General features: G+C 39.0%; 1 protein-coding gene across 1 annotated transcript in view; it reads left to right on the forward strand.

Moving 5' to 3' along the window:
- The window catches only part of TDRD7 (tudor domain containing 7), a 93,154-nt gene extending 69,446 nt beyond the window's left edge, over positions 1-23,708 (forward strand). The window contains exons 9-17 of the mRNA XM_060101784.1: positions 201-312; positions 2,231-2,433; positions 3,459-3,593; positions 5,366-5,452; positions 11,873-12,007; positions 14,548-14,658; positions 16,570-17,072; positions 20,717-20,877; positions 23,264-23,708. Of these exons, the coding sequence (XP_059957767.1) occupies positions 201-312; positions 2,231-2,433; positions 3,459-3,593; positions 5,366-5,452; positions 11,873-12,007; positions 14,548-14,658; positions 16,570-17,072; positions 20,717-20,877; positions 23,264-23,484 (1,668 nt within the window). The 3' untranslated portion in view covers positions 23,485-23,708. The remainder of the gene's footprint in view (positions 1-200; positions 313-2,230; positions 2,434-3,458; positions 3,594-5,365; positions 5,453-11,872; positions 12,008-14,547; positions 14,659-16,569; positions 17,073-20,716; positions 20,878-23,263) is intronic.
- The last annotated feature ends 2,965 nt before the right edge of the window (positions 23,709-26,673 follow it).

The following is a 26,673-nucleotide window of genomic DNA, read 5'->3' on the forward strand; positions in this document are numbered from 1 at the left end:
CCCTGGTCCCATTCCCAGCATTCCTCTTCCGGGCTAAGTCAGGGGCACCTCCCCTGGCACTTTCCAGGCAGTGGTGCCACTTCGCATGCCGATTATGGGGTAAAATGAAGCCAGTTCAATGCATCAAGTGATTTTTTTTTAAGAAATGAGGATAAAGAATTTTATTTGAACCTAAACGTTGTTGTTTCTGTTATCATTAGGTATGCTATGTTGACTATGGTTTTAGTGAAAGTGTTGAAAAGAGCAAAGCATACAAATTGAACCCGAAGTTCTGTTCACTGTCATTCCAAGCTACAAAGTGTAAGCTCGCAGGTAAAAGGAACTTTTTTTAAAGTGCTCTCCACTTTGACAAACGTATAGACACCAAGCAGGGAAAGTTGGGGCCGGGGAGGGGATGAACTGGGAGATCGGGATTGACATATATACACTAATATGTATAAAATAGATAACTAATAAGAACCTGCTGTATAAAAAATAAATAAATAATTATTATTTTTTTAAGTTAAAAAAAAAAAGCGCTCTCCGCTTTGATACGTATTACCATTGTACTTTGGGGTGGTTAAATCCTAAAACATATTAAGTATCTCAGGGTGTTAAAACGTGTTATTTCTTGAAAGATATAAATAAATTCGTGTTTAATATTCTCTTTGTAAGATTTGATCATTATAAAAATGTTATAATGTTTTAATATATTTTTGTTACATTATATATAACATATAGCACATTTAACTTTATTATTAAAAAGCCTGTTGGACATCTGAGAGGGTTTGGTTGCTGTTGCCCTAACTGCCCTAGTAACAGCTGTTCGAGGCCCTGTATCGTGGGATACAGGATCAGTGTAAATCATGTTGTTCGACCTGTTGTAAAGTGACTCCCAGGTTCGTTCCCACTGAGATGGACTCTGTGGGTGCTGCTTGTTAGCAAGGAACACTCCCTCGTGCACCCAAGCACGAGTTCAGCTGTGGATCATGTGCGGTCTCTGGCACTGTCACGTATCACTGTTCTTTTCTTTCCTCCTCAAGGAAGCGTAGAGAAATGCACATGTGTGAGAGTGACATGTAGGGATGACCTGAAAGTATGGGGGCACACGTTAACGATGAGGAAAGACATTGGAATATGTATGCCTCATGCAGGAGACCCAGAGCTATATTCAGAAGACGATCAGAATTATTTTCATGAAAATTAGACCCGTGAAGAAATGCCTCCTTCCCAGCAGGGATGTCTTTATGTCAGAGGAACTGGGTTTGGCTCTCTCTGTGAGATAAATCTCGAGTAATTTAAAAATACTGTTACAAACCTGTGGGAGTTAGTTTTGAAAAGAACATATCAAGAACATAGGAAAAGATTTAGGATGCTGAAATGAAAGGTTTGATAAAAGCTATAGAGGTGTGTGTCTGGAGAACAGAATATGAACAAGAGAAAGGTAGGTCAGAAGGAGTCTGTGAACTTTTGCTTACGGATTTAAAGGGGAAAAATATAGAAATAGACATTGTAGTACCATTGGGGAAATGATGTCCTAGTTTAATTAGTTTAATAGATTAACTTAGAGTTGTCATATTATGATATATGAAATTACAATTTTCCAAGAATTTAAAGAATAATTAGACTGCAATAAAATTCACCTAAAATTCACCTAAAATTCACCACATTACATTAAATAGTATTTTACCTTTCTTTCATAAATCTGAAAGTTCTTTGGTATCCTCAGGGCCTCATTACTTAAAAAGAAAGAATGAAAGGGAGGGGGGAAGGTTGTCTAAATTTTCAATAAGTGCACGTTCATGCAAGAAATAATTGTGTATATTTAATTAGAGAATGAAAAAACCAAGGGTATCTTTTTAGGAAGAGTGTTACAAATACACGACTGGCAGACATAATTGTCTGACAACTTCCTTATGTGTTAGTCTTTTTGTTTTAAATATGTGTTTGTAAGTAAAGTGAAGGCTGTTTCTCGTAAGGTAGAAATTCAGATTGATCGTCAACTTTTCTTCTTGTTTTAAGATTGCCTGCCTTTGTGTAATCATTCAAAAGGGCATTCATGTTATAATAAATATTTTTAAACCTAAGGGTGGATACTATAAAGAAGATTTTATAACAAAGCTTCCCTATAAAATTTAAGAATTTTGTAGTAGATTCATAATTGTAATAAGTAGCCAAAACAAACACAATCTCTGCATCTTAAAATGATTCTTCTAATTAAGTAGAAACTTAAATATTCAATATTTTTCAGGGTTGGAAGTTCTAAGTGATGATCCTGATTTAGTGAAGGTGGTTGAATCTTTAACTTGTGGAAAGATCTTTGCAGTGGAAATACTTGAAAAAGCTGGTATTCCACTGGTTGTTCTGTACGATACCTCAGGAGAAGATGACATCAACATCAATGCCACCTGCTTAAAGGCCATATGTGACAAGTCACTAGAGGTTCACCTTCAGGTACCACTGTGACCACTGTTGTCTCTTCACGAGTATCACAGGAAAGAAATTCACCAGAAAAGAATGTTGTACATTTTAGGCTAACACTAGATAGAGACAGATTACATATGTATTGGGAAAAAAAAGGAAGGAAGGGAGCTAAAAGGAGGGGAAATGCCAAAATATAAATAGTAATTATTAAGAATTGGATTTTTGTTTTATTTTCCAGTTTCTACAATGAGCATATATTAATTTTATATGAAATTATTTTGCAAAGATAATAAGGGAGGATAATTCAAATGAAGGGAAAATTAGATCAGTGAAGATGCTTATTAAATTGCTAGCTTTAACATTTTTTAAATGTGAAGAACATAGATGTCTGTAGGAAAGGACACCTTTAAATAAATTATAGAGCAGCCACTCGAAAGAATAGGATAAGATGTTAAAAATGATCATTTTTAAGACTTCATAGCAACATTGGGAAAATACTTGTTTTAATAAGTAGAACAATAGTGAATTGCCTTTATATTATGATTTGACTAAAAATGGCTAAAATTAAACCTTTACTGTGATTATAATTTTTAAAAGTTACTAAAAATTCCTGTGGCCCATGGACATGGATTAGAAAGTAAACTGATAATGGGATTGATTTTGTGAGAGTTTTTTATTTTTATTTCTGTTAATGCTGCAAAAATATGTTTTATATAATAATTCTTTTTCTAAATTAATGGGGAGAAGATAAACCAGAGCTAAAGCAGAGCTAAAAATACTCGTAGCCTTTTAGACAGTAGAAAGTGGTAATAATATAATGTATGCAAAATGTCTACTCTGTGCCTGACACAAATGATACCAGATATTCCTTTTGGAAAGAGTGGTATGCAAACTAGTTTTTCACATTTACGTTACGAATTTCATTCTATCTGTCCTCCAGCTTGCTTAGAAGATTGAAAAGCGCAGAAACTTTCAATGAGCTATTTAGGTAGATCCCCTTAGGTAGGTAAGAGCTGCACTCTGTTCTCACATCCTCGGTGTGTCCTCTGTTTCAGGTCGATGCCATATACACAAATGTCAGAGTGACTAATATTTGCTCCGACGGCACGCTCTACTGCCAGGTGCCTTGTAAGGGTTTGAACAAGCTCAACGACCTTCTGCGTAAGATAGAGGAATACTTTCATTGTAAGGTATGGCCAAGCAGTATCCACCTCTAAGATGAGTCCTAACATTGCAAACAAGAGGAGTCACTAAATTGTACATGTGTAGTACGTTTTTTATATTTTAAGGTAGACTCTCTAAAATAGAGGGTAAGAGCCCCAGACTTCAGAATTTAAAACAAAAACAAAAATCCCCACTAGTTTCTGCATGGTAAAATGAGGATAATAATAGTGAGTACCCACAGGATTGTTATGAGGACTAGTCACAAGGCTGCTTATTATCAGCACAGGGCCTGGCATGTAGAAAGTGCGCAACAACTGGTAGATTTGTCATTCACAAGGTGCAGTTGATGAGCCTACAGTGCAGCTGCCTATGACTGCCTGCTTGAGCAGCTGGCTCCTCTGCCTGGGCAAAGACGGAACCATGGAATTGAGAAGGAGAATAAACCTTCCAAGGCATCACTCCCCAACCTCTTTATGGTCCCTGAGAGAACCTGCGCCTTGGAAAATGTGGTTCTGCAGTTTACATTTATTAGTAATCTCTTTTCCCTTTAATCCTAGTATTATTTTCTGAATCAGGATCTGCAGAGGTTTTGTTTTAAGGTCCTAAAGGGATTTCCTTACCTCCATTTGGACATTATAGTTGTAATCCACAATATGCTGTGGTTTCCAAGTGACTAAACTCTGATGCCACTTTATCTCTGACCCCCTCACCTGGAAGTGAACCCTTGCCTCTGACCTACAGAGCACCCTGAGTGCCTCATGACACTTGTATGCAGCATTGTTTTAGCTGTTTGGGTATTTGTTTGCTTTACTAGAGTATAGGCTTCCTGAGGGCGGAGACTGAGCCTCACCAGCTTCTGGTAAGTACCTAATTCACTTAGGTACTATAGTAAGTTATCTAGTGTCTTACATAAAATAGGTATTCCAAAATATTTGCTGAAGTGGATTAAACTTGTATTTAGACTACAGCCTAGAATTGAGACGTTAGATCTATAGCTTTACCTCTTTCTCTGTTACAGATGTCTTAGCTTGTATCTCAAGGTCATTACTTAAGTTTGATTTGCTGATCTATCCTAGAGAAATCTGAGACATCCAGAGGGTGACTCTAGTTACTCATTTGCATGCATGTGCTTATAATCTATAATGGTGAAAAGCACTCTTGATAGTTCTTAGTGCCCTGGAAACTCAAGTGGAAGGAGACATTGCCTTTGGGGAGAGTAGCAACATTCACCCAGAAGGAAATAGGCAATGGCAGGTCCCCCATTTCAAGCTACAGCAGAGGAGGAGGATGAAAACATTGAACAACATTGAACTGGCACTGATATCCATATTTGTGTTGATAACGTTTCTTTTGTTTAGGATTAAAATCTTATCTTTGAATACTGAATGTTAAAAGATGAAAAGAGGAGGCCTTACGAACAGCTAGCCTAACTGCTTCCCTTTCATCCAGGCTGTTCATTTTATCGGATTCATCTTCCCTCTTTGTGTTTAACTGATGGTGCCTGAGCCTGGATGAATTGTACTGACCTCCATGCTAACATTTTTAGACATTTTAACAAGGCTGATTTATGAGCCATGTGCAAGGAAGGAGGGTAGATGGCTGCCACCAACATATGAGAAACAAGGCAGAAGCCCTACAACCCCTGTACATGTGCTGCGTCCACTGCAGCACACACCTCGCCGAAAGTCTGATCACATATGGGTGAAGCAGTTGCCTGTGCCACAGTGGTGTTTTTCTCATGGTGTAGCAACGTGCTCTTTGCCGAGAGTAATAAGTGTCATGTGTTTCTGTTTTGCAGCACATGACCTCTGAGTTCTTCGTTTCATTACCCTTCTGTGGGAAAATCTGCCTCTTCCATTCCAAAGGAAAATGGTTACGAGTAGAGGTAAAATTAGTCACTTGACCTTTTTTAAACTTAAGATGAAATATTTCAGACATATAAATGAGGTTTTTAAAAAATGGAGTAAGCATCCATATACTCATCACCAGTTTAAGAAATAAAACATGATACATAAGACCAGTACAGTTGATGCTCCCTGTCTGCAGCCCTTTCTTTTACTCCCACCCCTGGGGGAGCTACCTGCTGAATTTGGTGTTTCTCCTTCCTATTCACTGCTTTAGACTTTTACTATATTTGTGTCTATACACACATACTTTTACTCTCTGTATATTTCAATATAGAGATATTTAAAATGTAGAAGTGAATAGTATATATAATATTTATAGTAAAAACATGAATAAAGTATAACTAAATGAATGAATGTCTTAAAAATTTACACAAACTGTAAGATGTATTGATTCTTCTATAACATGCTTTTTCATTCATTATGTTTGTGATGTAATCTGTTTTCCCTGCTATATGCTGTAACAGTGTATGAATACGCCAACATTATCGCTCCATTCTTCTGACAATGGATATTTAGAGTGTGTCAAATTTTTTGCTATAAACAGCACTACCATGAACCTTCCTGTGCATATCTCCCAGGATACATACGTAGGAGTGGAATTTCTGGGCATAGGGAATGCCTAATTGCTCTCCAGGGTCACCCCTCCCTGGAGGGGTGGCCCTTTGAGCGTTCTGGCTTCTTGGGGGCATCTCATGTCCTCCCTCACCCCTGCCCAGGATGGCTTGGGTTTCAGTGTTCACATATTCCTCTATTTCCAGGGCCTAATAATTGTTATATTTTCTTACAAGCTCAGTTATGAATTTGCAAGGAGGTTTGTTATATTTTGTCATAAATCTCTGTATGTTTTTCAAAGGTAGGTTTTGGATTTTTGTGGTTTCTTTCTTTTCTTCGTCGTCTTCTTTTTTTTTTTTTTTTTTTTTTTGATATCTATTTTGCCCAGTTAGTAAAATTGCAAATCTGGGCTTGATTTTTTTTTTTTTTTTCCACAGTGGTGCTTAACCTAGGTGCAAAGACCTCTGCTTACAGGGAGCGCCTGGACCCCTCCCCCACAATTGTATGCAAATTATGTGTGTGTGTGTGTGTGTGTGTGTGTGTGTGTATTATGTATTTTGGAGGGAAAGTATTCATAATTTTCTTAAGATTCTCAAAGAAACCAATCCTAAGTAAGAATCATTGCTTTATTGAGTTTTATTACTGCATAGCAACATTGTGATAACTTAATTGTACTGATTTTCCCTTTATTTAAGTAAATCTTGGTCATGGCCACTTTAATGAAGCATCAGTTTTGAAATAATTATTGTCAATGTGAATGTGTGTCAGAAAGTTGAGATCTGGAGTCATATGACTAAGATTTGGGTGCTTAGCTATAAACTTCAAAACATGATTTGTTAAAAAGAACGCGACATTATCTGAATTTTAAAGCTCTGTGCTGTTTAGTGTATAATATATAAATGCACAAATACTTAATTTTTTAACCTTTTATTCTGAAGTAATTTCAGACTTTTAGAAAGTTGCAAAAATATTTTAAGGAGTTCCCATATGCCCTTTACCCACCATCTCCAATTGTTAATGTCTTACATAACGATTATCAAAATAAGGAAATTAACATTGGTACAATATTATTAACTAATCTGCAGAACATACTGACATTTCCCAGATTGTCCTCCATATGTCCTTTTTCTGGTCCAGGATCCCAAGATGTATTTGGTTGTCATGTCTTCTTAGTTTCCTCCAACCTGGAAGTTGCTCAGTCTTTGTTGTTTGTGGCCTCTTGAAGAGTAGCAGTGTTTTGTAGAGTGTCTCTCAACTTGAGTTTCTCCGTGTGTGGAATCAGGCTATGCCTTTTTGGCAAAAATACCTTCTCAGTGTATGCTCAAATACTTTAGATAAATATCTAGTATTATTTTTATTACTATCAAGTTGTGTATTATCTACTTTTGAGGTAGCAAAAGTGTTCATTCTCTTAGTGATGCATAGAAAGTTAAGGAAAGAAAGATGATTAATGAAAAGCAGATCCTGTGTTTAAGTGATGTATTTGCTCTTGACTTGTAACTTGTCTAAACTGTAGTGCCTATACATTCTGAACTTATTCTGTACATCCAACCAACTTTATTCAGTGCAGTGGCCATTACTCTCCCTGTTTCCCTGTAGAAGTGGTCTGCATTCACTCTGCACCATCTTCCAGTCAGTCCTCAGTCACTGCCACGTGACTTCTGCCCACACTCCATCACAGAACCTGTTCTTGTGAACAGCATCTTAATTGTGCAGTTGAATTAGTATCTTCCAGGTCTTGTCGTACCAGACCTCTTTGCTGCATCGAACAGTGTTGAAACTTGAAATTCTCTTCTCACTAGGCTACCATGTTATCAAATCCTAATTTTCCTCATGATAGTCTAATAATTCTTTCTCTCATTTTTCACCCAAACCTCCTTCCACCCCCACTTCTGAAATGTCAGTGTCCCAAAGTCCTGTCCAGGCTCATCACTCTTCTCGGCCTCTGCATCCTTCTAGGTAATCCTATCTCATAGTTTCAGGTACCATTTTGGCCTTAATGACTCCCAAATTTGTTTTCCAGTCCTTGATGGGCTGCAGATTTGAGCAAAAAGCCAGCCTAATTGTCCATCTCACAAACTCTTTTAAGTTCTACATGTATGAAACCAAAATTATCTTTCCCCATCCTTACCTTTCTCCCTTATCTCTATTTTAGTGGTACCTCCATTCATGCAGCCATTCAGGCTGTTTCTTAAGAGTTATCTTTGACTCCTACCTTTTCCTCAGCCCCAAGTGCAACTAATCACCAAACACTGATGATTTTACAACTTGGTTAATTCTTGCATGGAACACCGCAGTACCACACCAACTGGTTCCTCTGCCTTCACTCCTGTCTTCCTCTAGTCGAGCTCCGTATCACTAGGAGTAGCAACCCAAAATGCAAATAATTATACATCCAACTTATGACGAGACTTACTGTTTCCATGACACTAAGTGCTTTTTTAAACATGACTGATCTCATTTCATGTTCACAAAACCCTGTTATCCCCATTTTTACTGATGAGGAAAGTCATCCAGCTAAAAAGTGGGAGAGCTGAGGTTTAAAACCAAATCTATCTGATCCCAAAGCCCTCACCAGCAATTTTATAAAGCTGACCATCTCATTCTTCTACTTAAGGCTTGACATTGGCTTCTCATCTACAGGGTAAAGTCTTAGTTCTTGAAGGCATGATATCTGGTTCTCTTAGACCTTGCCTTTGCCTGTCTCCCAGCCTCACCTCTTGCCTCGCCCGGCCTCTCATTTTATGCTCTAACGTAACCAAAATGCTTGTAGGCCCCACACGTAAGAAGTATGTGTGTGCCTTTGCCCATCCTCTCCCCTCTATTTGAAATGTCCAGATTCGCCCCTAACTGGACTCTTTACTCCCATTCATCATTTAAGGTGCAGCTCTGAAAGGACATAAATTTGTGAAATTTATGAAATTTCAGTTTGTGAAAAAGGGAATAAAAATGCCCAATAAATATGATTATTTCTTAAAGTAACAAATCTGTGTAAACAAATTTACACAACTTAAATTATCCAGCCAAAGTGATTTGATAGATAAGTCACAATGTATCTATATGATAGACTTAAATAACATTAAAATGACATAGAAGACAAACAACATGAAATATTTTTATGAGACACTGAGTGGAAAGCAGTCAACTATGAAATAGTATCTACAAATATTTTGTAATTCTTGTAAATCAGTTCTTTTGTGAATCATGGGTAAAAGACTAGAAGGATAATTGTAACCTATAGTAGATTACGAGTGATTTTTATATCATTAAGTATCTAAATTTTCTACAATGGAGGCATTTTACTAAAATAAGAAGAAAAAAAAGTAAATTTTTAAAGAAAAGTACCAATTCTAGGCATTCCCTCCTCCTGAAAGCTTGCCCTAACACCTGCTTCCTGCTGGGTCAGGTACCCACCCTCTGTGTTCTCACTGTACCCCAAGCGCAACTTCATTATTGCCTTTACTACATTATAGTATGGTTATGTATTTGTGTCGTCTCTCATGGCACTAGGAGCTCTTTGAGAAGGGGAAGTATATCTTTGCAGCCTAGTTATGCCTGGATATAACAAGCATTCAACAGATACCATCCATACCAATATATATGTTCAGTATGTATGTTTGAATAAACAAATACTTTTTAAAATATTCCTCCCTGGGACTGTTTGTGTTTATCATGTCTTAAGAGATTTAAAAATTTATGCTATTATATTAATCAAGCATTCTCTCAGGCAGTAGAAAAAGGCTTCACTTCTGGCGAATCTGACTTCCAAGACGAAAGTGGCCCAGTTCTCAACAGTCATCATACCGAAGGCACCACCACGCTTAGGTAGCAGTTAGTGCAGTTGTAGGCATGAGATCTCAGCCCAGATAACCACCCCCGTGGGGCTATATTTGGCCACTGTAAATATTTAACAATGGCAAGTGTCACAATGGCATTTTAGGGGCATATTAGGGGAGATTGTGGCGTTTAAAGGTGCATCCAGGATCTTACATTGTGTTGTTGCCATTTGGCTACAAGTAGGTAATTATTGCTTTGATTCAGTGTGTAACTTACCCATTTTTTTAAAAACATCTTTATTGGAGTATAATTGCTTTACAATGGTGTGTTAGTTCCTGCTTTATAACAAAGTGAATCAGTTATACATATACATATATCCCCATATCTCCTCCCTCTTGAATCTCCTTCCCTCCCACCCTCCCCATCCCACCCCACTAGGTGGTCACAAGGCACCGAGCTGATCTCCCTATGCTATGCGGCTGCTTCCCACTAGCTATCTATTTTACGTCTGGTAGTGTATATATGTCCATGCCACTCTCTCACTTTGTCCCAGCTTACCCTTCCCCCTCCCCGTGTCCTCAAGTCCATTCTCTATGTCTGTGTCTTTATTACCGTCCTGCCCCTAGGTTCTTCATGCCCATGGTTTTTTTTTTGTTGTTTTTGTTTTTGTTTTAGATTCCATATATATGTGTTAGCATACAGTGTTTGTTTTTCTCTTTCTGACTTACTTCACTCTGTATGACAGACTCTAGGTCCATCCACCTCACTACAAATAACTCAATTCCGTTTCTTTTTTATGGATGAGTAATATTCCATTGTATATATGTACCACATCTTATTTATCCATTCATCTGTTGCTGGACACTTAGGTTGCTTCCACGTCCTGGCTATTGTAAATAGTGCTGCAATGAACATTGTGGTTCGTGTCTCTTTTTGAATTATGGTTTTCTCAGGGTATATGCCCAGTAGTGGGATTGCTGGGTCATATGGTAATTCTATTTTTAGTTCTTTAAGGAACCTCCATACTGTTCTCCATAGTGGCTGTATCAATTTACATTCCCACCAACAGTGCAAGAGGGTTCCCTTTTCTCCACACCCTCTCCAGCATTTATTGTTTGTAGATTTTTTGATGATGGCCATTCTGACCGGTGTGAGACGATATCTCATTGTAGTTTTGATTTGCATTTCTCTAATGATTAATGATGTTCCCATTTTTGACAAATGACACAAAGTATCATTGGGCTATAAAATACCAAAATGTGTCATGTTTTAAAAATACATAGTATTGGGACTTCCCTGGTGGCGCAGTGGTTAAGAATCCGCCTACCGATGCAGGGGACACGGGTTCAAGCCCTGGTCTAGGAAGATCCCACATGCTGCAGAGCGTCTAAGCCTGTGCACCACAACTACTGAGCCTGGGCTCTAGAGCCTGCAAGCCACAACTACTGAGCCCGCACACCTAGAACCCATGCTCTGCAACAAGAGAAACCACTGCAATGAGATGCCTGCGCACCGTAACGAAGAGTAGCCCCCACTCACCGCAACTAGAGAAAGCCCGCGTGCAGCAACGAAGACCCAATGTAGCCAAAAATTAATTAATTAATTTTTTAAAAAGACCAAGTTTAACTCTAAAAAAAAAAATACATAGTGTTTACCTACTACAAGTAAAATTCTGTCTCTGAATTCTCTCTATTATTTCCTCATTGCTAAGACACAGTAGTTTTTTTTTTCCTCACATCCTAATATTTTGGAGAACAGACTGTATCTTACGATCAGCAGTATATAATAATGTATCAAATTGTTTTACAATCAGTAGTATCCTAGAATTGAAAACATAGTAATTATTACTATATTTATGAATTAACAGCAAGATGTTGAAATCAATTCTACTATAAAAGAATATCTATTTGGTAAATAAGTACATTTTAAAATAAGAGAAAATTTAATCAGCACTGATAGTTTTTGTTGCTTTTTATATGCATTTTAGAGCTGTACAAAATGTAATTGCGCAGAAGCATTTTGGCCTTTTGGATATGCTAATAAATCAGCCAACACTTGTCTCATTGCAGATCACGAATGTTCACAGCAGCCGGGCTCTTGATGTTCAATTCCTGGACTCTGGCACTGTGACGTCTGTGAAAGTGTCCGAGCTCAGAGAAATTCCCCCTCGGTTTCTCCAAGAAATGATTGCAGTACCACCTCAGGTACTATGTGTTACAAGCCTAGGAGATTGGCTGAAAGGGATTTGGATGTGTTCATAATCACATTGTGAGATGCTCTCTCAGTTTTTGATGATGATTGAGTTTAACAAAATTGGAAATGATCCAGATGGTGGCTCACTGGTTTTCAGATGTAAAATTTTGCTTAGACAAGAAGACCAGTCAGACTTACAGAATATTGTTTGATAAATGTTTGTTTTCAAGCATATTGAGTCATCGGGCTATGTTGTCCAGTTAGAGGTTCCACTTTAATAATTAGATGCCAGTGCTGGCTTCTACACAGTTTCAGGATATTATATGTAAATATTTACTTCCAGGGTTCTTAATTTAATTAGGTAACCATTCTCTTTGGATATATGTTTATATTTAACCTTCTCATAGATTTTAGTGAAAAGATTAACTTCAGTCCATCCTTCCTCTCTTGATAAAAATGCAAGATGATAAGAAGTTTGAATTATTTTGAATTAATTAAAATTATTAATAACTATTTCCTACTTAGGAGAAGTAGAGTTTATACAGAAATCCATCATGCTTTGAAAATAAAATTGTTCAACATTCTATAATTTCAAGGGGCCCCTTGACCTATATTTACCAGAAGATGTCTTATGTATCAAAACTCAGTGAATAGGGCTTCCCTGGTGGCACAGTGGTTGAGAGTCCGCCTGCCGATGCAGGGGACACGGCTTTGTGCCCCGGTCCGGGAAGATCCCACATGCCGCGGAGCGGCTGGGCCCGTGAGCCATGGCCACTGAGCCTGCGCGTCCGGAGCCTGTGCTCCGCAACGGGAGAGGCCACAACAGTGAGAGGCCCGCGTAACCGCAAAAAAAACCAAAACACCAAAAACAAAAAACAAACAAACAAACAAACAAAACCCTCAGTGAATAAAAAGTACTTGACCATAATTAGCATGGCTTTTATAATTTCTCTCACTGCAGTCACTGTTGCCTTTCCTAAAATGACTATTACAGAGAAGCTGTTTAACTTGAGTTCAAGCCAATTTTCAGAATCACATTTTTTCTTATTGCTGCTCAGCATAATATTGAAAATTGTTAGACCTTTAAGTGCTGCTTTCACTAGATAGCACCTCTGGCCTCTGTACCCCTTGTTAGAACATCCATCTAAGGCCAGCCTTACCTAGAAAAGGTTTCCAGGGCTGGAGGAGATGGGTGATCCGTCCCACTGCTTCTGACTGTCTGAAAGTTACACAGGTGTACTTTCTTGGTAAAAGCCACTATAATTTTTTCTATTACTCTTATCTGGATTTTTTATTTGATAGATGTGAAGTTGGGGGAACCTTTAAAACCAGCTAGGGCAAGCCTCTGGCTAACAACATCTCCCCAAGAGGTTCAGAGTAGCAAACTGATGGCCTGTTGGCCAAGGCTGACCCATGAATATTGGGTCTGGGCCCTTGGCTCGTATAGTGTTTTAAAATGTGAATTAGTTGTCTGCTTCTAGCTCCTCTTGACAAACTAGAAAACATGACTCTATTGAGCAGTCCCCTTTATGGGACAGTGCTCTGTGGGAGCTTGGGAACTGATGTTCTCCTCTGCAGGGCTTGTGCTCTCCAGTGCACAGGCCCCAGCTGGCCCGCCTCACTCCCTCTTTGCCCACCTGGCACCTGCACTAGTAGAGTCTGCTGTCTTTGCTCTAAGTGACCTCCTCCCCACCCAGAAAGGTGCCTCATGCAGGGGGTACAGTGGGAGACTTGGAGCCCCCAAGGATGAAGGGAAGGTGTATGACAGGGAGGTTGGGGCTCAGAGAGGAAAGAAGAAATCTAGGAATCCTGGAAGTAAGTTTCATCTCCTGCATAAAATTGCCTCCATCAATTCAAAGGCTTCCATGAGACTGGAGGGAGTCCCTGGGGTTACCTTTTCCTCCCTGATGTAGCCATTCTGCAGAAGCTTGTGCAGTGATGGTGGGAGGTAAAAAGCATCAGGGAAAATGAGGCTTTTAGGTATCACTGGGTTTTAGTTTTTCTTTCCCTCCTTAATTCTCATTACAACCTCCTTCAAAAGGTAAGTACAAATGCCTGGGGTACTCAGGAAATGCTTCATTCAGCCAGAAGCCTCCACAGAGATTTTTACAACAGGAGTCAGATTTCATCCAAATGACACTTCATTTTTTTTTTAGTTGAGCATAAAGGGAAGACCTAGATATAAGTCCCAATCTTGTCTTCACGAGTTTGTGATCTTACACAGGTTAGTATCTCTGAGTCTGTTTCACCGTCTGTCAAATGAGATCACAACACTGGCCTGCCATGCAGAAGTATTGTAGGGTGAGAAGTATGTGAAGTACCTGGTATAACCCTGGCTCATGATAGAAGTAAAGACAATGGTAGTAATATAAATAGATCAGGAACATAGCAGATGCTCCAGCCCGAGAACTGTGATTGTCATTATTAGCTATTGCTGTTGCTTGCTCTCTATCTTGGCAACATTTGACTTGTAGGAAAATAATATTGACACTACTCATAAGTACCTATTTTAAGATGGTGTGTCCTTTTTTCCATTGTGTTTTCTTTTCAGGCTATAAAGTGCTGTTTAGCAGATCTTCCACAGTCTATTGGCATGTGGACACCAGATGCTGTGCTTTGGCTAAGAGATTCTGTTTTGAATTGCTCAGACTGTAGCATTAAGGTTAGTTATCTTATTGGTCTTGATAAAAGGGGGCTGTTAGCCAGAAGGACTCACTTTTTTTTTTCCACTTGTTTTTGTGAAAGAATTTTATCTTACTGTAAACTGATGCTTTCACCTCTGACACACTTTTATAGTCAGGAGGTTGGTTACATGTGTAGCTATAAGATATTTGATGGTTTAATTTTTATTTAAGAATTTATCCTATATCTCCAGTGTTATTTTTAAACCCTTTATATAATTTTTTGATTATTAATAATGTAGCAGATAGTTCTGCGCTCCTATTTTGCTCCATGATAAGGAATTAAGTCTGCAACAGAGGACCAAGTATCTCTTGATAAATGTTTCTAAAGACCATTTAAATAAGTCTGGTATTTCTTTCTTTTATCCCTAAAGTCAAATGGATTATAAACAAATACTTGCTTGTAATCTTGGTTTTTGTCTCTTCCTAAAACTTATTTAAACTGCTTTATTTCTTTCACTAGCGTGTTTCTTTTTCACACTCTTGCATCTTCATGTCAAAAACACTGCTCATATTTCCAAGAATAGAAATGTAAGGTAATATTTCTCTATTTTAACTGATGTAAATAGTGTTATCATTTTATATAAGCATTTAACAATGTTAACACTGAAATGTCCTTGAGAAATATCTTCATGAAGACATCTCACTTATTCTAGCCCACACTGATTTTCCTATCTTCATTCTCCTCTAGGGTTTATCATGTGCCATCACACAGTTATATACCATTTTATATTCTTCAATTGCCACATGAATATTGTTTTCTCAGCTACATTTTCAGCTCTTAAAGCCAGGGTATTGGGTAGTCAATAAAAATCTTTTTAATGGTTGATTTTTGAAACGGTGTTTCTGTACCATAAATATCAAAATGAATTAGCAGTCAGTACTTCATTAGCCCTCCAAAGAATGAATTTAAATAGACCCCTCTTGCTAGGAGGAAAGCTTTTAAAGTAAACTACTTTAGAAGGATTGCCTTGCTGGTGTCTCCTTGTCTTCACGCCTGTGTTCCTGCCTTTCATTTCTAGCCCAATTTGGTAAAAGATAGATGTGGCTAGAAGTGCCTCATGTTTGTTATTCCTAAGATAAACCAGAGGAGCTGATGAGAAGAATTAACAGTCACCCAGCCCTTTGGGACACACAGTCCAGTTATCAACGTGTGGTGCTCCCATACAGACATTCACCCCTCTGACAGAAAGAGGTAGTCAGGTAATCAGAGGTCTCCTGGGCAAAAGGTGCAAAATGGTGACTGTAATTTTGGCCTATTCAGTGGAGCTTTCTTCCTCTTTTTCTCCCAAGGTCCCTCTCCTCTCATGCAACTGGGGGAAAGGGAGAGGGGTGAGAGCAGATATTAGGACCAAACAAGGACTTTGGACCAAAGATCCCAAAGGGTATGGTGAAGGTCAAAGCTTTTTCTTTCCCTTCCCTGTCTGAGGGTACACCAGCATTAAGCAGAATTCTTATAGGACATTTTGCCGTTTTTATTATTTTTTATTGTTGAAGTTGGATGATGAGCACATGGGGATTCATTGGGTTACTCTTTCTTCTTTGAGTGTTTTAACATGTCATTAATATTAAAAAATTAATCATGATATATAGAATCACTTCCTCTCAGTGATAATGACCTCTAGCCAGTCATAGATATTCTCAGTTTTTAGAGGTTAGTAAGTTTTTCATTTCCATAAGCTTGCCGCTGGTTTCTAGACTACTTGGACCTACGAGCTTATTCATTGCTACAGCTGTGATAGATAATTCATCTGACCTCAAATAAAATGATTTTAGCAAGTTGGGTTCTTTGCAAAATACTGTTTTATAATATTTAAAGTTAATATTATAACCACCTCAGAATTCAGTGTGAACTTGGATTGCTTTAAGTTGGTTTTGTGTGTTTTCCAAAGGTTACAAAAGTGGATGAAACCAGAGGGATTGCACATATTTATTTATTTACCCCCAAGAACTTCCCCGATCCTCACCGCAGTATCAATCGCCAGATTACAAACGCAGACTTGTGGAAGCATCAGAAGGATGTGTTTCTGAGTGCCGTATCCAGTGGAGCTGGCTCCCCCAACAGCAAAAGTGCGAACACCCACATTTTGGGCAACACTGGAGAGAATTTCAGAAAGAGCCTCTCGGATCTCCTCAAAAAGTCATCGGTAGACCATACCAGCTCTTTCTCCATGGAGGAACTGCCACCTCCTGTCCACTTGTCCAAGCCAGGGGAACACATGGATGTGTACGTGCCAGTGGCCTGTCACCCGGGCTACTTTGTCATCCAGCCATGGCAAGAGATACATAAGCTGGAAGTTCTGATGGAAGAGATGATTCTTTATTACAGTGTGTCTGAGGAGCGCCATGTGGCAGTGGAGAAACACCAAGTGTATGCTGCAAAAGTGGAAAATAAGTAGGTGCTTGGACAGACAGAGCCTTTTATTCTCCTCCTAAGAAAAATGTGTAGAATGATACCAAGAGTCCTTAATCCCTGCAGGGGGACTTGGAACTGCACAAATGGGAATTTTGAATGTGAAATGAGACCAATGAATTGTGCAATTTTCTAATATAATATATAATATATATTTAATTATATAATTTCATATAATATATAATTTCATACCTACTTTTTTCACTTAACATAATTCTGTGAACACTTTTCCATGTGATGAGATTTCTTCATAAACATTTTAATAGCTAAATATTCCATCATATAGAGAAATCATAATTTACTTATCATTTTCTTCTGTAGGTTTTTTTTCTCCCAGATTTTTCACTGTTGCAAATAATGTTGAACTTAAATCTTTGTTCAGCTCTCTGATTATGTATTTATGAGATAGATTCCTAGAAGAGAAATCACTTCTTTAAAGATTACAGGATTTTTGATATATGCAGTCAGTTGCTTTCTAGAGAGCTTGTGCCACCCTTTATAAGGTGCAACAGTGCCTATTTCACTGCTCTTTGGCCTTTGGACAGTGAGAATCATAATTCCTTACATTTGTTTTAACACTTTCAGTCTGTGTTCTCACGTTTGCACATTTGGATCCACACTCTCCTCTCCTGAAGCCCCCAGGATGTGCTGGTTCCAACCCAAGGAAGCCCAACCTCCTCAAGCTATACGCTCACTCCAGGAAGCCCTGGACAATGGCACAAGCTCCCCGCTCCCCCTTCCCTTTGCCGGCTTTCTTAGGGGAAATGTGCCAGCTTATTTGACAATTGTGAACAAAAAGAACAATCTCTCCCCCTACCCTCCCTGTCCCAACACATAGACATACATACACACCCCCCAAAACTCAATTTAAAAGGTCAACTGCTTATTTTTTTTCTATAAAGTGCTTTCATTCATTCTTAAGATAGCAAGTGTAGGCATTTACAAAATTTTGTTATTTTTATGGGAGGAAAAAACTAATTTTCAACTCTTAAAAGTGAAAAGTATAATAGCTCTCATTCTAAAAAGCATTCAACTTATATGTCACAAGCTTTTCATCTTTAAAAAATATTTTTACTATGTCATGTTACTTACAATTGTAAGCATAAATGGGTTCCAATTTGCCTCATCAGAACTCTTTGTTATTGGATAGTTTAATCACAGTTAAAGCCAAGCTAATGCTAACTCTTATCTGAGGAGCAGCTTAATGATGATTAGTGGTGGGGAGGTGCCACTTGGGGGGAAGGATCATGTAAAGATCTCTGAACACTGGAGATCTGTAGTGTGGGACTTCAGACTACACCCCTACTCCCCCATGGGTCGAACAGTTCTGCCTCAGGACTCTGGGCCTTTAATCAGTTAATTTGTCCCAGATAATCAAGGGATGTCGTATATATGGGAACAGATTATCTGATATTTTTTGAAACTTTATGAACTGAATCAATGTAAAGTGTTTAGAGCTTCTGTCTTGCTTACAACCCAGGACTATTTACTAAACCTTGTTCCCAGCTCTGGTAAGTTAAGATTTAGGAATTTCAGGTACAGTTTTGATTACAGTGATTTCCAAATCTATCCCAATTTAAGAATAACCTGGGCAGCCTATTAAAAATGCAGATTCCCCTTCCTCACCCCAGGCCTCCTGAGTCAGAATCTCTGGCAGTAGAACCCCAGAATCTGTGTTTTAAGTAAACTGTCCAGGTGATCCACATGTAGCCTTGCACTGAAATTGGTAATGTCGTCAAAACTGAAGCCTTTATTTAAGCTCTTAGTTTTGAAAGTTGAAAGCTAAATAGAAATGCAACACATAGGTTTCTTGATGGTTCTCTCCTCACAGCCCTGTACCTCTTATTTATAGACTAAAAGCACAGACCATCAATCATTTACCTTGTACAGTTTAAAGACAGTGATATTGGTGGAAACCAAATGTTTTTATCTCCTTTTACACTTCTATGAATTAGCAACCTGCACCAAACTGGCATTTCCACATATGGAAATTTCTCTTCAGATTAATCTAAAGTTCTTATTTGCACAGCTTATCTTCATTTTAAGAATACTTACAGTAATGGCTGCCATTTGCCAACTGCCTGTTATATGCCAAATTAATGTGTTAGGCACTTTATATGTATTATTTCTTCAAGTAAATTAAAACTAAACATTATACATGAGATAATTGAGGCACAGAAAGGTTAAATAAAGAGCCCAGAGTTAACATGACTGAAAAATGGCTCAGTGGGACTCCAGCTCAGGTCTGTTTGGCCCCCAAAGCTCATGTACTTATTATGATACCTTTCTGTGTCCCTGTGATTCATGGATAATTGCTTGCCTCACTTTGGGCTTACCTGAAGGTTTCTAGAGTTCCTCCCAGAACCCCCCAATTATATACAGTGTTTGAAGCTGGCCTCTTTGTAGCTTTTTTTAAAAAATAAGTTTATTTTATTTATTTATTTTTGGCTGCATTGGGTCTTCGTTGCATGTGGGCTTTCTCTAGTTGCGGTGAGCGGGGGCTACTCTTCGTTGCAGTGAGCAGGCTTCTCACTGCGGTGGCTTCTCATGTTGCGGAGCATGGGCTTTAGGCACGCGGGCCTCAGTAGCTGTGGCATGAGGACTCAGTAGTTGTGGCTCGTGGGCTCTGGAGCACAGGCTCAGTAGTTGTGGCGCACAGGCTTAGTTGCTCCGCGGCACGTGGGATCTTCCTGGACCAGGGATCGAACCCATGTCCCCTGCATTGGCAGGTGGATTCTGAACCACTACACCACCAGGGAAGTCCCGAAACCATTCTTATTAAAGATACAGAGCTCATTACCGAGTCCAGTGGCTTCTTTTAACTCTAAATCCTAGTTGACCTCCCTGTAACATGGGATGCTTTACACTACTTGGTTTCTGCGGCACAACTCTTTTCAGGACCTCCTGCTGCCACTTACCTTCTATTCCTCAGTCTCCTTTTACTGGGTAACCTTCCTTTGCCTTAAATTTTTGTGTTTCCCAGGATTCTGTCCTCACTTCACTTTTTTTCAAACATTCTCTGCTGAAGCATTCTCATTCTCTCTCATAGCTTCATAAACTACCTTTATTTTGATGACCTTCCCCCCTACCGACTCTAATCTGTATCTCCTGCTTCAACCATTCTCCTGAGCTCCAGACCTTTGGTCCAAATACTACCTGGAAGCGCCCTAAGGTATCTTGCCTGGAAGTCCCTGAATTAATGCATTCTTCATACCTGGTCCCGCTTGCTTCTCTCTTTCCATCTTCCACACATGGACCTTGTCCCCAAAGTGTGGCCATTGCCTGTCTCCCCGTCACAGTGAAGGGATCTGCTAGCCTTGTCCTGATTGTCCTCTGTGGCACTGTTTCCTCCTGCTTAGTGGTGGTTTTCCTTTATTAGCTCCGTGAGGCCTGTAGAAGGGTATTGAGTGAACAAATTCCATCAAATGAGCCAGTGACAAAGCAGAGAATAGTGACCTTTGGAAAAAGAAGAAGCAGTCTCTTTAAAAACTTCTACAACAGCATAGTTCTATATTTTAGTAAATAACATTTGTACTAATTTTTCTTTTTATCAAAAAATGTTGCCCTTAATGCAGGTGTTGACTTTGTGCGGTTTTTTCTTCCTTTTTACTCCAATGCACATCTAGGTGGTACAGGGTGCTTTTAAAAGGAATCCTGACCAATGGACTGGTGTCCGTGTATGAGCTGGACTATGGCAAGCACGAATTAGTCAACACAAGAAAAGTGCGGCCCCTGGTGGACATGTTCCGAAAGCTGCCGTTTCAAGCGGTCACAGCTCAACTAGCAGGTAACTTCTGGGGAATTTGGACTCATGACACAACAGTAGTATATATTGTCATTTTGTCCTGGGTACAGAATCATTGGCCTATTGATAATTTTTAATGATCTCTCAAGGTCATGCCCTTCCACTATATCTACTGTTTCTGTTTTTCCATATTCCTTTCTGTCTCTGGTTTCATGTATTAGTATTTTTCTAAAACTGTAATCTTCGTACAGGTACAGTATTGCATTCTGCTTTCACACTATTACTTTTTGGGTGGTTGTTTGATGGTCCTGATAACAATTCTTAATAGCTGCAAAATATTCTGTTTAATCATTGTTTCCCTATTGTTGAACATTTAGGTTGTTTACACTTTTATTGTAGTATTGAGGGAAAAAACCCACAGCTATATATATTAGCCAAAACAAGCAAATGGAAACAATGAGACAACTTAAATAACCAACAGAAGGAGAACATTGCACGATTAATATTTCATAATTTATTGCAGGAATTATAATGCATCTACGTAATGGACTTTCACAATTATAAAACATTCCTGGGTCGTAGAATATGACCATTTTCATGGCCAAATCAGTTTCCATTTGCATCGCAACTAACAACACACAAGTGTGTGATTTCACCACACTCACACCAGCCTATTGACTGTCATAAAATCTCAGGAGTTGAGTTAATAGGTGTAGAGTGGTACCTCTTTATGAAACTGTCTGATGAGATTTGTTTTATCTTCTGTGAAGGCAGTGCAGATATCTGTGTGCCCTCTACCAGTAGGTAACATGGGTGCCCAGCTGAAGCTCCACCCAGAGAGCTGTCGCCGTGAGCAGAGGGTGCGGAGGCCAAGAGGGCTGAGGGGTGCCAACACCTCCAGTTGTCTGGAGGTCCTGCTGTGCTGGGATAGGGCGAGTTGTGACCACATGTGCAACCCTCATTCCTCACCCCCTGCTCACCCCATACACTTAGCAGTGGCAGAACTGACTTGATCTCAGAAATGAGAGAAATTATGTATATAAATTCTTCTTATTGATAGCGTTTATTGAAGACATATATATGTAGATAGATAGATAGGTAGAAAGAGAGAGAGAGAGAGATTGCCTTATTTTGAAGTATTTGCCAGTTTCTTTGTGTCTCCTACTAGAACTCAAAGGAAACTCCCATGGTAGACAGATATGAACCAAAAATGGCATCTTACACATGGCATGACTACCACTGATCTGCTTTGAACTCAAACTTCTAAATGGTTTCTTCAGAATTAATGGTTACATTTTTCATTTTCACTTTTTAACGTTCAGGTTTTTCTAACAACACATTTTGTTAAACATGACAATCAGACGGCCCAGTGAAGGGGTCTCCGTGAGGGAGGATCGCATGGCCCCATCATCCCCACCCCGGCTTCGTGGCCACAGTCACTGGTGCTCCCTTTGCAGGGGACTCTACAGCCGCTTCATTTCACTGAATTCGTGCCAGTGCTGGGAGGCTCCGGCTCTGTTACAGTCACTGAAGCAGCAGCTTATAGACAGTTCTAGGCTTCTCTCATGGGAAATTCTTAGTAATCGAAGAATTTAGCCCACTCACTACACCGAAAGGTCTTTTGAATTATATGTGAAACTCCCAGACCTTCATCACTATGGGGCATAATTTATGTATCTAATCTAACATATGTGAACTTAATTTATGTTAGTTAATAATACTTCTTGAAAAATACATATTCTTGTCTCAGTTTTGTTTTAAAACCTAATTCAGAATTCTCTAACTTGAGCTCTCAAGTTTAAAAGTCATGGGGATTTAGCAATGCATGGGACTTAAAATTCATCTGGTCCAACCACTTTATTTCACAAGAAGTAAACTGAGGCCTGAGAAATCAACTGGTTTCCCCAAGATCATACCATTTGATAGAGGAAGAGCTGGGTATAGTAACTGAGTCTCCAGACTTTCAATCCAGTGCTTTTACCATGGTAATGTATATAATTTAAAATACTGTTAAGTGTATTAATTCTTCTTCTTCTTTTCTTTTTTTACTATATCTGGTTCATCAGGGAAAAAAATCTGTAAATAAGAGAAATGTCATTGATATTGATATTTCATTCTCCATCAGTCTATATCTACATATACTTTACGGAAATGGGCAGTCATTATTATAACTTCATTTTATAGCACAGCATTAAATCTCAGATGAAATTTGTGTCTGTAGGTGAAGGTTTACAGAAATAACCCCATTCAGAATAGAAAAACTATAAGCAAGACTGTCGTAAGATTGTTCAGCATCTGTTTTTCAGTTAGGCAAATCTAAGCTGGTGTGTTTAACTACTTTGGGACTATTTAAATAGTTTTCCATTATAATGGATCAAAGAAAGGCTCATTTGACCCCTCACTGATCTGCAAACTCCCTTCCTCTTAGGAGTGAAGTGCAGCCAGTGGTCTGAGGAGGCTTCAATGGTGTTTCGAAATCACGTGGAGAAGAAACCTCTGGTGGCATTGGTGCAGACAGTTATAGAAAACACTAATCCTTGGGACCGGAAAGTAGTGGTCTATTTAGTGGACACGTCACTGCCAGACACAGATATCTGGATTCATGATTTTATGTCAGAGTATCTGGTAGAGCTTTCAAAAGTCAATTAATCACTGCTTCTGAGACCTTGACAACTAATTCAGATTCTTTTAGCAATAACAAAATGTAGTAGGCTTTAAAAAAAAAAAATCTTACCTCTGCTACATGGCTCTGACTGCTGTGCGGGATTGAAAAGAATATTGTTTGTGTTTGATGAAAGATATTTAACAAGTTTTGTTTTAACAGAGTTGACTTTTCAAAGAGAATTGCATTTGAATTATTACTATAATATTAGAATAAAAATGTTTATCAATACAAAAACTGACTATCTTATCATTTCTAGGCTTTATGATCTTAAGGTGAAGAGTTTCCCTTTCTATTCATGTTGTCTTCCTTGTGGTGCTCGGTTCTTCTCCAGTTAGACTGAGAATTCCGTGACTTAACCCTACCCTGGGGTAGTGATGGGTCCCAAAGCAGGTGGTCACCACACCATGTGAAGTCTCTCCCGAGTCTTTAGCCCATCAGCGTTGCTAGTGGTACTGCTGGAGGAACAGCCCAGGCAAACCAGCACGTCCTGATCACCCCAGATCACCCCAAATCTTCAGTGGCTTATTGCCCAGAGAGTCTGGACTGAAAACGCAGGCCTTTACAGTCTCCCTGCCCAACCTCCCTGTCTACTACTCCTTGCGCCAGTCACACTGGACCTTCCCAAACCCCATGCATGTTCATCTAGGACTACTGATACTCTAAAGGAAGCCTCACTTCCCTCCAGACCACTTTTATTCTTTTCCCTCAGCCTGCAGCTCATTTTCTCCCCACCATTTTTGTTTGTCAGTATCCTCCCTGACCTCCCAGGCTGTCCATGAAGCCTGCCCTGGTGCCCCTCCTACTGCACTGTACTTTGACTATGCCCCTCGTGCTGCCCAGATCTCCCTGAGCTTCATAGCATATAACTAGTTGTCTGTGCCAGTCACCCCAACTAGATTGTGAGCTCCTTGAGGGAGGGAGGGGTCTTAGTCATCTCTCTATCCAGTCATATCCTGGTAAATGTTTGACAGCTGGTTGTGGTGGGTGTGTGGGGGTCATGCGGGGAGTGAGCCTTGATTTGTAGTGTCTGACGATTCCCATGTTGTAAATATTCCTACTGCTGTTGCATTCCAGCTAACAATGTGACCACACTGAATGTGGCGTTGGGAAAAGATGCACCCAAGCGGCTCTTGTGAGCTCTAGGATGGCGACCCCTTACTCAGTTTGACTGGAAAGCCTAAATTTTTGATTTTGAACATATACTGAATTTAAGCTAGTAGACCTCTGTGTGAAGATATGCATAAACTATTGGAAATATGGAGTGGGTTTCAGGGGAGAAGACCAGGCCAGAGATGAAAGTTTTTAGTCATTTGCTTATTTTTATTTGAGAACATCTAGGAAAAGTAAGAACGGAAAGAAAATAAAGACCAGATGTTTCAAGTTTTTCATGTAAAATGTGTTGAAATTGTCTTTCTAGCTTTTTAAAATTTATATTTAGTATTTATAATTAAAGTGATTCAAAATTCAGGAATGTTCACGCCAGTGATTTAAGTAATCATTTATGATAAAGTAAAAATATCCCGACACACAAATGTTTAAGTGAAGTAAAGTAGTGTAAATGTTTTTTTATAATGGTTTCTTTCCCTAATAACAACAACAACAAAAAAAACAACAAAAATCTTCAAATTGTCCACAAATAAGAAAGAAGTGGTTTGTACTTCACTAACTTTAGGAGTGTTTCTATTACTTTTTAAAATAAAGCAATTAGTTGTGGATGTAACTGAAAAGTTAATCTGGTGCTGGGACAGTTTGACAGACAGACAGACTTGCCCCCCACCTCATACCATATTCAAAAGTCAAGTCCAGGTGGACTGAAAGCCTAAACATGAACGGCCACTGTAGGAAGATAACCCAGGAAAATACCTTTATAATCCAGGAGCAGGAATGATGTCTTAAACTGGACGCACAAAGTGCTAACAATAAAGGAAAAGACTGATACACAGTTGACCCTTGAACACGGTGGGGGGAGGGCATTTAGGGGCACCAACCCTCCCTGCTGTGGAAAATCCCCATGTAACTTCACAGTCAGCCCTCCTATATGCAGTTCCTCCGTGTCTGTGGTTCCACATCTTCAGATTCAGCCATCCAGAGATGGTGCAGTACTGTAGTATTTTCTATTGAAGAAAATCCATCTATAAGTGGACTTGCACTGTTCAAACCTGTGTTGTTCCAGGGTCAACTGTACTAGACAAGATTAAAATGAAGAACACCTGTTCATCAAAGACGTTATTATGAAGGTGAAAAGGCAAAGCACAGATTGGAGGATATATATATATATATATACACACATATATATATATATATATATATATATACAGAGAGAAAATAATAGATTACATATATTCAATAAACAAAAGAGTATCCAGAAGCAAAATGGGCAATACGTTTGGACAAACACTTTACAGAAGAGGAAATCCAACTGGCCAGTCAACATGAAAAGGTGCTCAACCCATTAGGACGCAGGGAAATGCAAATTCAAAACTCAATGAGATACCACTCATATGCCAGAATGGTGAAAATGTTTCCATTTTTGTTAATTCCAAGTGTGTTGAAGATGTGTGCGCTTGTGCAGGAGGATACTGGTAAAGAATGTTCACAGCAGCACTATTTGTAATAGCTAAAACCCAGAAACAACCTACATGTCCATTAATAGTAAAATGTATGTTTCTAAAAACTGTGATATATTCATGCAATGGAAATCTCTACAGCAGTGAGAGTAAACAAACTACAGTCACGTGAAGCAACACGGATTAATCTCACAACATAGAGTTTCGCAAATGAAAATGAACTATGGAGGAAAGAGGCAAGCAAGGAAGTGATTACCGAAAGAGTCAAGAAAGTGGTCAACTTCAGGAGGGAGTTGTGACGACCCGGAAGGGCACAGGTTGGCTTCTGGGCTGCTGGCAGTGTTGTTTCTTAACTTGGTGGTTGCAGCAGGTGTTCTCATGATAAAAATTCTTAAACCTGCACAGTTATGTTGTATGGCCTTTTCTTAAATGTTTGATTCCACAACAAAAGGGTTTAAAATTTTTAATCTGAAATATTAAATCATTGCATTATTTTAAAATATACTGCACATGCCCCTTGAGAGGAATATTCTCATATAGCCATGAGGGTTTTGTAATGTAGGAGTACATTTGCATGGAAACAAGATTTTTAAAAAGGTGTTTCTC

This window comes from Mesoplodon densirostris, chromosome 6 (assembly GCF_025265405.1).
Source record: "Mesoplodon densirostris isolate mMesDen1 chromosome 6, mMesDen1 primary haplotype, whole genome shotgun sequence".
Classification (NCBI taxonomy): domain Eukaryota; kingdom Metazoa; phylum Chordata; class Mammalia; order Artiodactyla; family Ziphiidae; genus Mesoplodon; species Mesoplodon densirostris.